General features: G+C 61.4%; 1 protein-coding gene across 4 annotated transcripts; it reads left to right on the top strand.

Moving 5' to 3' along the window:
• Nucleotides 1–4,334: 4,334 nt before the first annotated feature.
• Etv4 (ETS variant 4) lies at nucleotides 4,335–14,905 on the top strand. 4 transcript variants are annotated; one of them, XM_023717917.1, is made up of 13 exons: nucleotides 4,335–4,416; nucleotides 4,810–4,953; nucleotides 5,151–5,244; nucleotides 5,465–5,512; nucleotides 10,078–10,131; nucleotides 11,107–11,233; nucleotides 11,444–11,587; nucleotides 11,706–11,959; nucleotides 13,222–13,281; nucleotides 13,401–13,469; nucleotides 13,628–13,800; nucleotides 13,924–14,025; nucleotides 14,292–14,905. In XM_023717917.1, exons 2-13 carry the CDS (start codon nucleotides 4,894–4,896, stop codon nucleotides 14,514–14,516), a joined length of 1,410 nt encoding a protein of 469 aa, XP_023573685.1. In that variant the 5' UTR covers nucleotides 4,335–4,416; nucleotides 4,810–4,893; the 3' UTR covers nucleotides 14,517–14,905. The 4 variants fall into 4 exon arrangements, with proteins under 4 accessions (XP_023573685.1, XP_023573688.1, XP_023573686.1 ...); XM_023717920.1 differs by lacking the exon at nucleotides 11,444–11,587; XM_023717918.1 differs by lacking the exon at nucleotides 4,810–4,953 and having other exon boundaries at nucleotides 4,337–4,416.
• Nucleotides 14,906–15,715: the final 810 nt, after the last annotated feature.

Below are 15,715 nucleotides of genomic sequence, written 5' to 3'. Positions count from 1 at the left end.
GACGGGTGTCCATTCGTCTTGCTTTGGCAGAAAGGGGCAAAATTCAAAAGGAGAAAAAAGTCTTCTGCCTAGCGGCTCGGCTCCCATGAGGCTGGCCCTCGGGTCTGGGGCAGTACGGCTGAAATCGAACTTAAGGGCCAAGCAGGCCAAGAGGCGCTGCACTCGCGGGGCCTGAGCTGCTGCCAGGGTCACCAGCGCCATCTGCAAATCACAAGTGTATCGTGTCCCCCAGGACCTCCTCGCTAGCTATCTGGCCGCCCAGCCCAGCACAGGCCAAACCCTCCTCAGAGACCACACCCCACAGGAAAGGAGAACTCAGGATTCAGCTTGTTTGTTACAGTATGCCGTGAGGGGCTCCCATCCTGGTGCACTCGGGAGGCTGAGGCAGGAGGGCTGCCAGTCTAAGGCCAGCCTGGACAACTCAGCAAGACCCTGCCTCAAAATCAAAAAGTAAAAAGGGCTGGGGGTGAGCTCAATGAGACTTACACTGGGTTTCTAACTTTTTTTTTTTTTTTAATTGTACTAGGAACTGAACTCAGGACCTTGTGCTTACCAGGAAGGAGCTGGGCCGCTGAGCTATCTCCCTGCCCTCCACTGGCTTTCTCACACGCTCTAAGTACCGCTCCCAAAAGGCGCTGGCTCCCCGCAGGAATCCTAAACCCAGCTCCTCACAAGGGCCAGCTTGAGCCTCGGAAGTCACTGCACTCACCTCTTGCATCCTGAGGATGACACACTGTCACCTGCAGACAGGGGCTCCCAGTCCCAGACAGCTGGGCTTCTCAGGACGCCCCTCCTGCACTGTCACAAAGGAGAGGCCTCATCTCGGAGCCTTGGGACGAGTGGCCTTGTTGGCCGCGCCCTTCCTTGGGGCCGGTGAGGCGGCTGTGGGCCTTGGGACAGGGAGGCAGCCGGTGGGAGGAAGCAGTTTTGCCTCCCTCTCGCAGGGTGCTCTTCCCTGCAGGACAAGAGGCCAGGGTGTGGCTTCTGGCCTGGGGGAGGGGGCGGTCACAGCTGAGCTCTGCTGACAGCTATGCGCCCCTCCTCGGCCTCCAGGGCATGCAGCAGCGGGGGCTTGCTGAGAGCCCTGGGTTCCAGAACAAGCCTGTGAGGGGGCAGTAAGTGGAGGCCAGCGGGGGCGCCCAGCGCTGGCGCACACCTACAGTTCCACCACTTCGTGCAGCAAGCTGAGGCAGGAGGATGTCAAGCTTGAGGCCAACCTGGACTACATAATAAAAACTTGCTGGGAGTGAGGGCACACACCTGAAATCCCAGCACTCGGCGGCGGGCTGAGACAGAAGGACCACTGTGAAGGCAAGGCCAGCCTGGACTGCGTAGCAAAGCCGTGTCTAAAAAACAATTAAATTAATAAATAAATAACAATTAAAACCAAAAACAAACTTTGCTCATCTCCCACTTCCCCACAAAAGAGAGAAGACAAAAGGAAGACCAAAGCGTCTTTCTTTTTTAGTGGTGGAAGGGAGTCCCGATCCACTGGCCCTTAGGAAAGGCCCCGTCTCCCTCGCTCGCTCGCCCCAGCCCATACTTTATGTCTGGTTCACCCCTAGGGTGACGGGATACTGTTTGTCCCTGTCCTCTCCGAACTCTGCCCTCCAAGCCTCTGAGACTCCAGAGGTTCTGGGCCCCGAGGACATTTCCAGTACCAACAATGGAGCGGGTGTGTGACCCACGGAGGAGGGCACAGAGCACCAAGTCCAGCCTTTTGCCCAAGGGGACCTGCTGCCCAGGGGGCTGCTGTGGCTCCGTGATCTCTGATCCTCTCCCTTCTCCTCCTGTACTTCCCTGGCCTTCAGGGCCTTGAACTCCTTTTTTTTTTTAAATTTTATTTATTTATTTGTGTGTGTGTGTGTGTGTGTGTGTGTGGCCAGCTCAGCCCACCAGGGGGCGGGGCTGGCCGGCATGTGGTGCTGGGGGATTGAACCGCGGTCCCTGTGCTTTGCCAAGCTTGTTCTAGGTAGGTGCTTTAGACCACTGAGCCATCTCACCAGCCCCGGGCCTTGAACTCCTGAAGTGACCAAGACTGGCCTCAAATTCTCCACTCTCCTGCCTCAACCTCCCATTAACAGGGGTTCATTACGGGCAGTGAGCACCCCTGTGTCCACTGCGCTTCTCACCAAGCCTCCAGGGAGACAAGGCAGAGCCCCCAAGGGACTGGAGGGGACAGAGCAGAGTGGTGGGACCCACCTCTGCCCGAAGCTGTGTGCTAAGCATCCGTGGGTCAGCGGCAAATGGCCTGGTGCAGGTGTTGTGCTGTGAAGCCTCCATCTTATTTGTAAGCTGAGGGTGACAGTGACAGGGTTGTCACGGGAGTTCCCAAAGTTCCAGGCCGAGAGCAGAGCAGGCATAGGGGTTGGCTGGTGATGTCCCTCTGGGGTGAGACCTGAGGGCCACCCAAGCCTCCCTGTCAGAACATGGACAGGAATTGTCAGAAGAAGTGACAGTCCAGGTAGCAGAGGTGACCCAGAGTCAGGAAGGCCCCGCCCGCCCAGTCTCCCCTCTCTAGCCAAGGAGAGAGCTCAGAGCCATGGGGTGCCGGAGCCGCTGAGAAGCGCCAGCCGCAGCCCGGGCTACCAGGGACCCACATGGCCCAGGACCCCACAAGAGACCAGGAAATGCCACCCTCCCCCACTCTGGGCCTCGCACTCACAGGACTCCCTAAACTGGTTCCATCCAGCCCCATGGGATTTGCCGGGGCTTGTCCCTCCTTCCTTGGGCACGGTTCCTGCTCAGCACTATTAGTGTTTTCTTTCTTGTACCTGTTTGGCAAACAAGTTGGGAGCTTCTGAAGACAAAAGAGACCCACGGTGGTTACAGATGGCTTTTATCCCCAGGAAGCAGAGAGGAGGTCAACCCCTCTCCCACCCCACACAAGGGCAGGAACATCAGGGAACCAAAGCAAGCAAGTCATCGAGGCTTTCTAAGGAGGACATGACACATGAGCCTCAGCAGAGTGGAGTGGGACTTTATTTTCATTTTTCTGAGTTGACCTTGTGGAAGAAGCCCTAAGCAGCTGCCCACTGTCTGTGGACAGAATGCAGAGCACCCACTCCACGCTGCTGCCTTCCGGGACTTCCACTGCCGCAGGTGAAGGAGGACGCATTAAATTAGGTGCGGTTTAAAAGCAGCCCCTCCTGGCCAGGTTTGCACAACGCTGTAGGTGACAGCACAGCCATCAGGAAGCAGAGAGCCTGAGCGCTTCTGGAAGGGCGGGACGGGTCCAGGATGTCAGAGGCTGGGCTCAGCTGCCTGCCTGCCTGCCTGCCTGCCTGCCTGCCTGCCGCTCTGGCGCAACAGTCAGTGGAGGTAGTCATGAGTGCATGAGGTAAGGGAGACCGAGACCAGCTTCTGGCCTGAACTGAACCCCTCGGCTCAAAGCAGCAAGGATTTGGGGCTTTTGCTCCCAAGATCCTCTGCTGCTCCCCGGGAAGGGGAAAATGGCCGAGTTACTCTCAGAACTCCGTACCACAGCAATCAGGAGAAAGTGGGTCACAAAGCAGCTCTGCTAAGCATAGGCCCCAGAGAAAAGGCCCCGGTTTCCGTGCCAGGTCGCATTTACTGAGCACCTACTGTGTATGCATGGATGTCACAACGCCTAATTCACATAATCGCAGCCTCAGTGGTGGGCTTGGGGCTGTGAACTCCGGGGTACTGATTGGCTGAAGGAGCTGGGTGGACTTGGTTCCCCGTCGCAGCTTTCCTTATCAGCATCTGTAAAATGGAAACAATAGATCGGCCTCACCCGGCTGTGGGAACGAAACGCGCACGTGGAAGCCGGAGCTTCATAAATGCCAGTTATTACAGTTCCTCCTGGGCACGCGCTCCCCGCCCCCACCCTACCAGGGCGCGCGCATAGACACGTTCACACTCCCCCTGTACACAGATGCAGACATGTGCCCATGCCCGCGTCTTGCACCTAGTGCCAACGCCGAGCGCCTCCGAGAAGCTGCGGGGCCCTCAACTTCGCTGCTTTTCCCTTAGATCTTTATGAATGAACTCCGGTCACAAGGAGTTTATTTTTTTATGAATGGGAGCCCAGGACGTGAATGAAGCCCAGAGACAGCCCCTACAGTCTGATTGGCTCCTCTACTGTGAGGCCCCGCCCCCGGCTCGACGAGGGAGTCATCGGATTGGCGAGTGGTCCGGACCCTGGGGTTTCATTCAAGAAAGTCAATGAAACAAAGGGAGCGGGCGGGGTGGGGGGGCCGAGCGGGGCAGCGCGGAGAAAACGCACCAATCAGCAGCTCCCCCGGGCTCACAACCGGCCGCGGCGCCCAGAGCAGGCGTCGCGCGGGGACCCGGGCTGGGGCCGCCTTGCTCCCGCCCCGCCGCGCGGCCCCGGCGTCGTCCCGGGCGGGCTCGGGACCCCCTGCGGCTCCCGCGCCGACGCCCGGGCCTCAGGTGAGGCTGCGGGAGGGGGCGGCGGGAGAAAGTCTGTGACCCCCAGCGTGCCTCCCACGCCCCGCGCTGTGCCCACAGCCACATCCGCAGGTCCCGGGGCCGGGTAGGGGGACAGAAGACTTGGATGTGGGGCTAGAGAGGGCGCGGGGTGGGGTGCGCGGAGCGCACGCGCGCGCACACTCACACACGTGCACACGCATGCACACGCGTCTTATGTAACCGAGCTCGCCGTGCGGACTGCCGACCACAGAGCGGCGCCCCCCGGGAGCAGGTGGGACCCCTGTGGGTGCCAGGTCCCTCCCCGCCATTCCAGAGTGGGAGAAGTTCCGCGGTCACCTCAGAGCCTCAGGACTGACACCTCCCGCCTCCATCCCCCCTCCCCTCCGCGCGCAGCTCTCTTGGGACAGTGCCCCACCCCCCCCGCGCGCGCGCTTAGTGCCCCCGCGTGGCTCGGCCGGGTGGCCGGGGAGCGGCCGGATGGAGCGGAGGATGAAAGGCGGATCTCTGGACCAGCAAGTGCCCTACACCGCCTGCAGCGTGAGCGCCGACCCCCGCCCCCAGACACCCCGCGACCCTATACCCCTGGACTCCATCACCTCCAGACCTGATTTATGGATTCCATCCCCCCAACACCCCATCATCCTTGGACGCAGTAACCTCGGCAACCCCATCCCCTGGGACCTCCCCTCACTAGGCACTGGAGTTGACTGGAGCACCGTCTCCCCTCCCTTCAGAAACTGTCCGGAAATGGGAGCCTTCTCGAAGGGCTGATGGTTCCCCAGAGGAAGCTCATGGACCCTGGCTCCCTACCGCCCCCCGACTCTGAAGGTAAAGAGCCAGACCAGAGGAGACCCTCCCCTCACCTGAAAGGCCAGGGCTGGAAACCACCACCCCACCTCCAACTCCCCAAAAGGCTGCCTTCCCCAGAGCTGCTTGTTCTGGGTACCTACCCTACAGTGGCAGCAGGCAGCCCCGTGGCTCACTGGGTCCCCTCCCTCCCGGCACCCCCACCAGCCACTTCACCAGCAATTCATTATTCCTCCCTCAGATCTCTTCCAGGACCTAAGCCACTTCCAGGAGACTTGGCTCGCGGAAGGTGAGTTGTGTGATCCTTCTGTTGTTGGGGTGCCCCAGCCTTGCCCCCTTCCTTTGTCTTTTGTCTGCCCAAAGGCAACCTCCAAGCCCCCTCTGCCTCACCCTCTCACAGTGCCCAGTGTGGACACTTATACTGATATTTATTTTCTCTGGCCTGACCCAGGCTGCCTAAGGAGGCCTGGGGATGAATCAGACCATTGTGTGGGGTATTTGCTTATTTGGATGGAGCTTGGCCCGGGGCCGTTTTCCGGGTTGAAAATTTCATTTCCAAGTTTGTTTGGCAAAGGCTGCAGGGTCCAGGTTCGTGCAGGGTGTTGGGGTTGGGGGGCAGGAGATTGAGAAGGAGCAGTTAACCTGGTGTCTGTCTTCCAGAGCTGCCCAAACATTGAGTGGAATCCTCTCCTTTCACTTCCCAACTCTCAGGGCTGATTTGCTGTCCAAGCCAAAAGAAAAACAAAAGTTTGAATAATTTTTTTTCTCAGCACTTTGGCCAGAGGATGAGGCTGCCTCCCAGTAGCCCCAATTGTAATTCCAACGGCAGCGGCATCCCTGCTGCAGCCCCCGGTGATGCCTCCGTGCAGGCAAAGTCCCTGCTTCCTGCGCATTTGGGGGGAAAGCTTTGAGCTGGCCAGGATGGAGCCAGAGGGTGTCACTGGTGGGGTGCAAGCAGTCAGTGCTTTAGAGCACCTCTGAGAGGGAAAGGTTAAAGCCCCCATCTTGGGTAACACCCCCTTTATTTTAAGACTGAGGACCAAGAGCCTGAAATGCTAGGAACCCCTTTTTGAGGGCTTTTCTCTGCCTCCAGACCTCCTTCTCCCCCATATCTGTCTTTGGCAGTCGCATAAGCATAAGCCCGACTCCCCCGGAACCCTCTATAGCACCTGACTCAGCCAGTGGATGGAGTAAGGCTTGGTCCGTCCACCACGATGGCACCTGGAGAATGTGTCTACAGAATAGCCACTTAGCATAGAGCTGCCTCTGGGACATCTGGGGGAATGAAGGGGGATCTGTGTGTGGGTGCCAGGGGCGTGGGTCCTGTGGGCACCTTCCCCTGAGTCTGCATGCCCTGAGTGCCCAGTGCCCGCCTACTTGCAGGCAGAACTGTGCCCAGCCACCCTCACCCCTGCCCAAGGTTCCTGAGCAGGGCTAATACCGGAGGTGTCTGTTTCCAGGCACTCAAACGACTTCCTTTTCCAGCGCCTGATATGGGTCTGGCTGGTGGGGCTCCTCTCCCTGGCTGTCAGCAGAGGGTCCCCCAGTGGGCAGCTCCAGGGCTTCCAGCTAGGAGTGGCTCCGAGCTTGGCATTTTAACATAGTCCGTTGCCTGGGTTTGAGGGGGTTCTTATCCTACCCTTGGAGACACCCGTGTCCCACAAGTGCGTGCCTCTGTGTGTGTGTGTGTGTGTGTGTGTGTGTGTGTGTGTGTGTGTGTGTGAATGTGAGTTCACTCCGTGCTGCTCCCGTGTCCCTGTCCATTTAAATCCCGGGGGTGGGAGGAGGGGTGGGGATGCGGTTGAGGGGGCTGGGAGCGCCGTGGTTCTCTCCTCCGCGGGAGGAGCTGCTCAGGTTCCCAGCTGGCGCTGGTGACCAGGCCTGGGGGGGGCTCCGGCCACTTGCTCTTCGCCGCTCTCTCCACGGAGACAGATGCAGCTGCCGGGGCCCTGTGCCTCCGCGCTGCCCCAGCATCACCCCGGCCTCTTCTCCTGCCTCTTCTCACCAGGTCAGTGTCCCTGGGTTCCTGGGGGGCTTCAGGCAGTAGGGAGAGGCCAGGTCCTTTGGAAAACTGCCAGCGGTGGGGCACATCCAGGATGGTGGAAAGAAGCAGGGGTTCTGGCAGCAAGGGTGAGGAGGGGGCAGCTCGGGAGGTGCAGAGGCACTGGGGTGCGTGGTGTGGTCAGGGCATTCGTAGGCAGCCTAGACATCTGGGATTGGAGAACAGTGCTCGGAAGCTGGGGTGCATCTGATTTCTGGGCACCTGGGTTGTTGTTGGGGTGCTGGAGCAAGGGTCGAGCCGGCACAGAGAAGAAAGCCAGGTTCGGGTAGGCAGAGCGCAGACGTGCACAGCTGAGGGAGAGATGTGCTGGTTCTGGTCCTGGACTCCTTTCTGGACTTGGCTGGAGTCTTCAGGAACCCTCCGGTGACCTTGTCCATTTGGCAGTGAGGGACAGTGCTGGGCCGCTGATGTCCTTTGTGTGAGCTGGGGTCTGCCACTCCTGAAGCCTGTGGCTGCTGCAGGGTCCCCACCCCGTGGAGACAATGCATGAATTTTTTGAGGGGGTGCCAGGCTGTGGGGTGCATGGATTTTCTAGGAAAAAAAAAGATCCGAGCTTTTCCCAGAATCCCTGTTCCCTGCCCTCCTCCAGTGGGTCTGTTTGGCTCCCCACCCAGAGAGACCCCAGCTGCAGGTGGTGTTTCCCGGGGTGCTTCAGGACGCACAGAGTGACTGTTGAGCACCCCCCCCACACACACACACACACGCGAGCTCTGCTAGCTAAGGCCTTCTCATGTCTTTGTGTCTCCTCCCCTGCCAAGGCTCCTGAGACATTGTCCCCTGCAGGCACAGTGCTGTTTCCTTCCACCCCTAGGGGAGGACTAAACAGAGAGCTCCAAGTGGAGGGAGCTCCGAGGGGTGGGTGGCTGCCCGGGGCTCAGCTGCTTCGCTGCTCCGGCTCTCCAGTTCTTCCAGGGCCCACCTGGGGAGGCCTCAGCCCTTCCCTCCCTGAGCATTGGTCCTGTCCCCACATACACACACCTTTGTACTCAGATAGACTTGGAGGCCGGGAGGAAGGGGACACTTGGCCAAGTCCCCAGTGAGTTGTGTGGGCTACAGAAGCCCTGCTGTGGTCTCTACAACCTGCTCTGCCGGGGAGCAGGCTCCACCGCTGTCCAGCTCTGTCCTTGTGGACACTCTGGATAACCAGATCAGGAGCCTCTCTGGGGCTTCTGGGAGACTTGCAGGCCTGAGGCAGGAGGAGCCCAGTGCTGCTCCCCGTCCAGTGACGTCACAGAGCCGCCCCCAGCCCATTACCTCAGTGGGAAGTGACAGCTAATGAGACCCCAAGGGGGCCCCTGGTGTGCGTCAGTCTGTGCCCCCTGCCCCTGGGACCCTCTTTGCCCCTTTGTGTCGGTGAGGGGACTCTTGCGCTCCTACTCCCAGTGCCCCCTTGCCGGCACCCTTGAGGGTCGCTCAGGCCCTGCGCCCGGCGGCAGCTGAGCTGATTCTGTGTCCTTCCAGGCTCCAGCGTGTTCAAAGGGCCGTTCTGTTTCGGTTTGTAGACCTGGCCTTGCCGTGTAACCCTCCACCCTTCTGTCTCTGCTTCCTGAGATGACTGGTGTGCTCTAGCGGTGTGGCTACATGAGCCTGTGCCTGTGGGTCACCAGGGCACTGGTTAGGAACATAGGTATCTGGCCACCTTGGGTGGGGACAGAGCCCGCGTGCTGCCCCCCTTCAGGTGCGCTGGGCCCCCAGGAGGACGTGTGAGCTGGATGTGCAGTGTGCGAATGGTCTGCCGTGGGACTGCGTGTCCACTGGTGCGCCTGATCGCTGTGCGCTGGTGGCTCGCAAGCTCTTGAGTCCCTAACGCCTTCGCCTGGCTGTTGAGAAATTGATGAGCTCTAAACCTATATTTATTTTTATTAGAACATATTGTAATTAATAGAAGATAAATCACGCACTATACCACCTCACAGTTTTCTGGTCTTGATTAAATTGAGGCAGCGCTTTAAAGATATTTTAAAGAACAGAGGCCGCGTCGCAGGGCCAGCTGCTCAGAGAGCGCGACCATTACTACTGTGGGTCCAAAGAGAGCCCAGGGCCCCTCCTGCTACACCGACCCTAAAGGCCAGAAGGCCCCTGGAAAGATGCAATGCTGGGGACTCCCTGGTCCCCCACCCCCTGTGTGTGGCGCAGCTGAGCTGGCTCCTGCCAACCTGAGCCGTGTCACCCATGTTCACATAGAAGAGTGACACTTCACTGATGCTCAGGTGGTGAATAGAGAAGCTGAGGATCAAGGGAGACAAAGCCCAAACCACAGGGCCTCCATGGCTTGGGTGGTGGGGTGCACGGCTGGGCCCCCATCTCCTCCCGCTGCCCCCTGGATCTGGGGGCCACAGCTTTGCCGCCTGAGCTGCTGCTCTGAGCTTTCGCACCTCAGGCCCTTGGGCCCTGCCATGCCTGCTCTGGCCTCCTGTCCCCAGCCTGGGCAGCGTCACATTCTGTCCACGCCATGTCCCAGACCTTGTGTGCACCCCAGAACGCCCTGTGAAGCTGTTCCAATGCAGACCCCCGGGCCCCTGGTCCAGATGCCCCCCATTTGGCTCCACACCCCACGGTTCCCCAGGCTGTGACTCCTGCCCACCCGTCAGCCTGCTGTAGTGCTGCGACCCACGGAGAAACACAAGAAAGTGTGTGCCGTGCAGCGTGGAGGCAGGCTGGCAGAGCCCAGCTGGAGCGCAGGGCCCAGGCAGGCTGCAGTCTCTGTTGTGTCCCCTGCAGCGGCCGTGCGGCCCAGGACCCCCAACGCACCCCAGCCTTGCATCTCTCTCTCTCTCTCTTTCTCTCTCCAGCTCAGGTGCCAGACAGCGATGAGCAGTTCGTTCCTGATTTCCACTCGGAAAACTGTAAGTCAGCCAGGGAGCTGGAAGTGGGGGCGGGAAGGGCTGGTCTGGGCCACCCAGCCTGGGGCTGGGACTCGGGACCAGGGTCAAGAGGGAGGAGATGACCTTGGGGCCCACCTGCCCCAAGTCAGGTCAGGGGCTAACCCTGCCTGGCTGACTTCAGGGTGGACGCTGTCCTGCTCTGACCCTCCTTGGAATGAGGGTGTGAGCAGGGCCAGGCTGCTGTCCTCACTTCCCGCCCACCCTGGGGACAGCTGACCGTGCCTGCAGGCTGCCTGGTCTGGGTGCCCCTCGTGCTCAGTCAGCCCCCCTCAGTGACAAACTGAAATGGGGCCCAGCGTTGGTAATGTCACTGTTCAGAAACACTGGCTTCATGACTGCTGCTCTGCTGTGAAGAATCAGCCACAGCGGGCAGTGGATCTGCAAGCTGGGGCATCTGCTGTGGCCTGGCTCACGTGGGCAGCCGTGCCCAGTGGGTTACAGGAAAGGCTGCGTTCTACACGGATAATTGGGAGCATGTGTCTAATGTCACTCAGCTGACATGCAGCTGGGCCCCAAGCAGGAGAACAGGCTCCTCCCTTGGAATTTCCCAGGGCACTGAGGAAACCACAGACCCCAAGCGGGAGGTGCTCACTACCTGAAGGAGCTTTCTGGGGTCTAGGGCTGCAGGCAGGGCTGCACTTTATTTTAAAATAGGCAGTTTCCTCGGTTAATAGTGGGTATTAGCCAGTGGGGCTTGAGGGTACATGCCTGTCATCCCAGCACTCCCAGGAGGCTGAGGCAGGAAGGCACTGTCTCAAAATAAAAGAGGTCTAGGGATGCAGGTCAGTGTGAATTACACTAACACCAAAACATTCTTCAAACACCTGACCCTGGTCTCAGAACTGAGCCCCAGGGAGGAGGAGCTGCACGGGGGTCCTAGAGGGCAGGTCCCCAGAGGTCCCCCATGACACCCTGTGGCCTCGCTGTGCCCTGCAGTAGCTTTCCACAGCCCGACCACCCGCATCAAGAAGGAGCCCCAAAGCCCCCGCGCAGAGCCCGCCGTGTCCTGCAGCCGGAGGCTGCCGCCTCCCTACCACCATGGCGAGCCGTGCCTTTACTCCAGGTGAGGCTGGGTTGGGATCAAGGAGGGAGGCACCCACGGTGACAGAGAAGTGGAGGTGCAAGTGGCCACAGCCTTGGCGGTGTGAGGGCTGCAGTGTCTGCCCACTGGGCCAGCTGCAGGACAGCAGGAGAGTGCCCCCCTGCCTGCCTCCCTGCCCCGCCCCTCACCCATCTCCCTCTGCCTCCACCCCCCCCTGCCTGTGCCCCCCAGACAAATCGCCATCAAGTCCCCTGCCCCTGGCGCCCCTGGACAGTCCCCCCTGCAGTCCTTTCCCCGGGCAGAGCCGCGGGGTCTCCTGAGGTCCTCCGGGCCCAGCCGGCCCCACCCTGGCCACGAGCTCCTTGGGGAGCACAGGTGAGGGTGCCCATCCCTCCTAGGGGGAGGCAGGACGTCACCCCGGAGTGCTGGCTGGAGTCATCCCGGAGGGCCTAATGCAAGCTTCTCTGCTCTGTTTCCTGCCCACTGCGTCCAGCCCTGTCTTCCAGCAGCCCCTGGACGCCTGCCGCTCCTTCACGCCTTCCCAGGGAGGTTCTGGGGACCCCCTGGCAGCCCCCTACCAGCACCCACTGCCTGAGACCTGCCCGCCGTACCCGCACCAGGGCTTCAAGCAGGAGTACCACGACCCCCTGTATGAGCAGGCGGGCCGGGGCGGGCTCCGCGGGCACAGGTACCCAGGGGCAGGGGTGGTAATCAAGCAGGAGCAGACTGACTTCGCCTACGACGCAGGTGAGAGGCCCTCCCTCTCCCACGGGGCTCCTAGCTTCCCATGCTAGCCACCAGCTTGGGAACTCACCCAGCTCAATTAGAAGGCCTAGATACAAAGGCAGCTAGCTAGCTGAGTGTGGGGGCAAGGGCCTGGCATCCGGCACTCCACGCCCGCGGCTGGAGGAGCACAAGTCCGAGCCCAGCCTGGGCAACATAGCGAGACCCCGACTAAAAATAAAAAAGAAAAGGGCTGGGAGTGTAGGTCCTGGGTTCCATCCCAGCAGACCACCGGAAGTGAAGGCGTTGGCTTCTAGCAGGTATTGGGGTTTCAGTTACCCAAGACCAAGGCTGGGAGCTGGGAGAAGGATCCTGGGGATGGGGTGAGCAGGATGTACCTGCCCGTGGCCCCTGTACCACGGAGGGACCTGAAGGGAGGACGCCCGTCTGGCTCACACTCCCAGGGCCCAAGGACCTTTCCAAAGCCTGCTGCTGCCCAAACTGGGGTGCCCAGGCCGGGTGGCTGTGAACCCCACTTTCCCCCACTCGGCCCAGTACAACCACTGCCACCCTCCTGGCCAACCCTCTGAGGATGGCCCCTTCCCCAGTGGCCCTGGCCTCTAGGGTCGGCCCAGCCCGGGCGGCCGGGCCGAGAGGTGGTGGGCGGAGGCGGGCTCTGCCCTGACCTCGGAGGCGGCAGACCCGGATCGAGTTACCGCCCTCCTCCCGGTCTGAATGGAGTCAGGAATTCCATTCACAAAATGGAGGATGAATGGAGCCGGCCCCGCCCCCCGCGGAGGCGTCGGGTTTCAGCTCCTTCCTCGTGGGAGTGGAGGGGAAGGAGGCGGAAGGGTTGGGACTCGATCCGAGGCCTCCGAGGCTGCGGCGGGAGGTGTCCTGACCGCGCAGGGAATGAGGTGTCTGCTGGGCCGGAAGCAGCCCGGAGGCGCGCCCTGCCTGCGCACACGCGCGCACACACACACGCACACACACGTGCGCGCGCTCACGCGCACCCCGGCCCGGGCGGGGAACCTGACCTGCCGGCCGGACGCGCATCCGTTCCAGTCCGAGGGCGTCCCAGGCCGCGGACACCGTACTCCCTCCCCGGAGGTCCCTGTCGCCCCCTCGCGCCCCTGGCACACAGGAAGCAGCTGCTCGCGGAATCCGGGCCCTGCTGTGCCACTCCAGCCCTTGAGCCCGGGCCGGCCGGCTGCGGGGAGGCGGCGGCGGCGGGCAGGCAGGGGAGGAGCGCCCTCCCGGCCCGCTGACCGCCCTGCTCCCCGCAGATGTCCCGGGCTGCGCCTCGATGTACCTCCACTCAGAGGGCTTTCCCGGGCCCGCTGCAGGTGACCGAGCCTTTGGTTAGGCAGCGCCTCCCGGGTCACACCTGCCGGGAGGGAGAGAGGGACGTGGGGTCCCAGGGCCGCGAGCCCTCGGGATGAGCTGCCCCAACTTCCTCCCCAAGGTTATGGCTATGAGAAACCTCCGCGACATTTCCCAGATGATGTGTGTGTCGTCCCTGAGAAATTGGAAGGTCAGAGAATGACTGCGAGAAGGCTCTCCTCTGCCCTCTCGCACTCCTCGCGGGAATCCCCGTGGTGCAGGCCAGGTCCCGGGGTCCCCTGGGGAGTGGAACAGCCTGGCTGGGGACCCAAAGAGCAGGCTGCACACCTCCTTCCTCGGTGTCCCCAGGGGACATCAAGCAGGAGGGGCTCGGGGCGTTCCGTGAGGGGCCGCCCTACCAGCGCCGCGGCGCCCTGCAGCTCTGGCAGTTTCTGGTGGCCTTGCTGGATGACCCCTCAAACGCCCACTTCATCGCCTGGACTGGCCGGGGGATGGAGTTCAAGCTGATTGAGCCCGAGGAGGTGGGTGCCCTGATGCCCCCAGCCCAGCCACCACCGTTGCCACTGCCTCCCCCGCTGGCTTCCCCCAGCCACATTCTCCCTGCCCGCTTTCCTCCACCCTAGAGCTGTCCTTTCGGTCTCCAGGTGGCCCGGCTCTGGGGCATCCAGAAGAACCGGCCGGCCATGAACTATGACAAGCTGAGCCGCTCGCTGCGGTACTATTACGAGAAGGGCATCATGCAGAAGGTCGCTGGGGTCCAGGGCAGGGCAGGATGGGTGTGGGGCGCCACCTGGCAGGGTCCAGGGTGGGTGGGATGGGCAGGGGGCGCTGCCCAGCAAGGTCCAGGAGCAGAGACCAGGCAGCCTCGTGGTTCCCAGCTCAGAAAAGCGCTGAGTGGTGACAGAGGCCCGATAAACTGTGGAGAACAAAGACGGGCTTTCAGGTCCCTGGCCCCTGGTGCCCCACCCTCACACAGGGCCGCTGCAGGGCTGACAGGGCCCTCTCCCCACAGGTGGCGGGGGAGCGCTATGTGTACAAGTTCGTGTGTGAGCCGGAGGTCCTCTTCTCCTTGGCCTTCCCAGACAATCAAAGGCCAGCTCTGAAGTCTGAGTTTGACCGGCCAGTCAGCGAGGAGGACACGGTCCCTTTGTCCCACTTGGATGAAAGCCCTGCCTATCTCCCAGAACTGGCTGGCCCTGCCCAGCCCTTTGGCCCCAAGGGTGGCTACTCATACTAGCTGCCCACAATGCCTAGCCACAGTGGGTGCTGCCCAGGTAGACAGGAAGCCAAGCCCATGGCCCAGGGTGGATACCATAGCTCCCTGGACCCACTGCTGCCAGGCAGGACCGGCCCTAGAGGAGGATCTGGGAGACCCCACCCTGGAGCTCGGCTCAGCTGCCGCCTCATGCCGAGGACCAAGGGGCTCCCAGCTCACCCTGGCAGTGGAGCCTGGGGTCCCCTGAGCTCCCTGCTCACCTGGACTCCGTCCTGCCCAGGATGTGGCCCTGAAGGGTGTTGCTGCCTGCCATTGGTGCTGCCTGGGGCAGGGCAGGACCCTGGGGTGCTGTGGCCAGGGGATGGGCTCCTCTGCATCCAGCAACCCTAATAAAGGCCCTGCCTCCCTGAGTGTGGCTGCTCTGTGCTCCCCGGGCAAGTAACGGCACGCGCATGGAGAGGGGACATTTGCCCAGTGCCCAGCGCCGTCTGCCTCTCCCTCCTGAGCAGTGGTCAGGACTCTTGGTGCAGTTCCCCTGTGGAAGAGGCAGGGCTGCCCACAGTGGCACATCCTCCCCATGCTCCGCTATAGTCTCCCAGAGACAGGATGTGTGGAGAGAGCTGGGCCCTAGGAGACGGGTGCCATTTCCCTGGGACGAGGCCGGGCGGATCAGCATTGTCCAGGCCCGCAGAGAGCAGGAAAGAGTGGTGCAGGGGTGGGAGGTGCTCAGTGGGTGTCACCAGGCTCCGATGGGGCGGGGCAGCCTGCAGCATGTGAGAACCTCCACCCCTGTGCTGCTGGGTGTGGAAGCGCGCCATAATCCAGCCCTCATGAGGCTGAGGGAGGATCGCTGGAGTTGAGACCAGCTTGGGCTACAAAGTGAGCTCAAGGCCAGCCTAAAGCGGTACAGCAAAAACTCAAAAAAAGAGCAAGTGTAGAAAGTCAGTTTTATTTTTTCTTAAAATATATAATTTAAGTCCACTTGAAAGGGGGCAGTCAAGGATGCCAGGGTGAGGGTGGGGAGAGGCCTCGGGTGTGCGCTTCCCCACCCCAGCTGGGCGAGGGCGAGGGGTGCCTACGCAGCCAGGCCGAGTGACCAAGACTTGAACGCTGGAAGATCCAGCCTGAGACCCACGTGGCATTCTGTATGAGCGCTGCATGCCACCTCCCAGCCCGTCTACTGCCACCATGGACGGCAGAGCCCTCAGCTCTGTAGGTGG

The sequence above is a fragment of the Octodon degus genome, unplaced genomic scaffold (genome assembly GCF_000260255.1).
Source record: "Octodon degus isolate 3935 unplaced genomic scaffold, OctDeg1.0 scaffold00056, whole genome shotgun sequence".
Classification (NCBI taxonomy): domain Eukaryota; kingdom Metazoa; phylum Chordata; class Mammalia; order Rodentia; family Octodontidae; genus Octodon; species Octodon degus.
The sequence above is the reverse complement of the archived record's forward strand: the minus strand, read 5'-3'. Positions and strand labels throughout refer to the sequence as shown.

What these genes read in the sequence shown, in the direction of transcription:
- Etv4 (XM_023717917.1), top strand. Translation starts at nt 4,894, where the DNA reads ATGGAGCGGAGGATGAAAGGCGGATCTCTGGACCAGCAAGTGCCCTAC. An exon ending in GAGCCGTGCCTTTACTCCAG is followed by an intron (nt 11,234 to 11,443) that starts GTGAGGCTGGGT and finishes TGTGCCCCCCAG; the next exon opens with ACAAATCGCCATCAAGTCCC. An exon ending in AGCTGATTGAGCCCGAGGAG is followed by an intron (nt 13,801 to 13,923) that starts GTGGGTGCCCTG and finishes TTCGGTCTCCAG; the next exon opens with GTGGCCCGGCTCTGGGGCAT.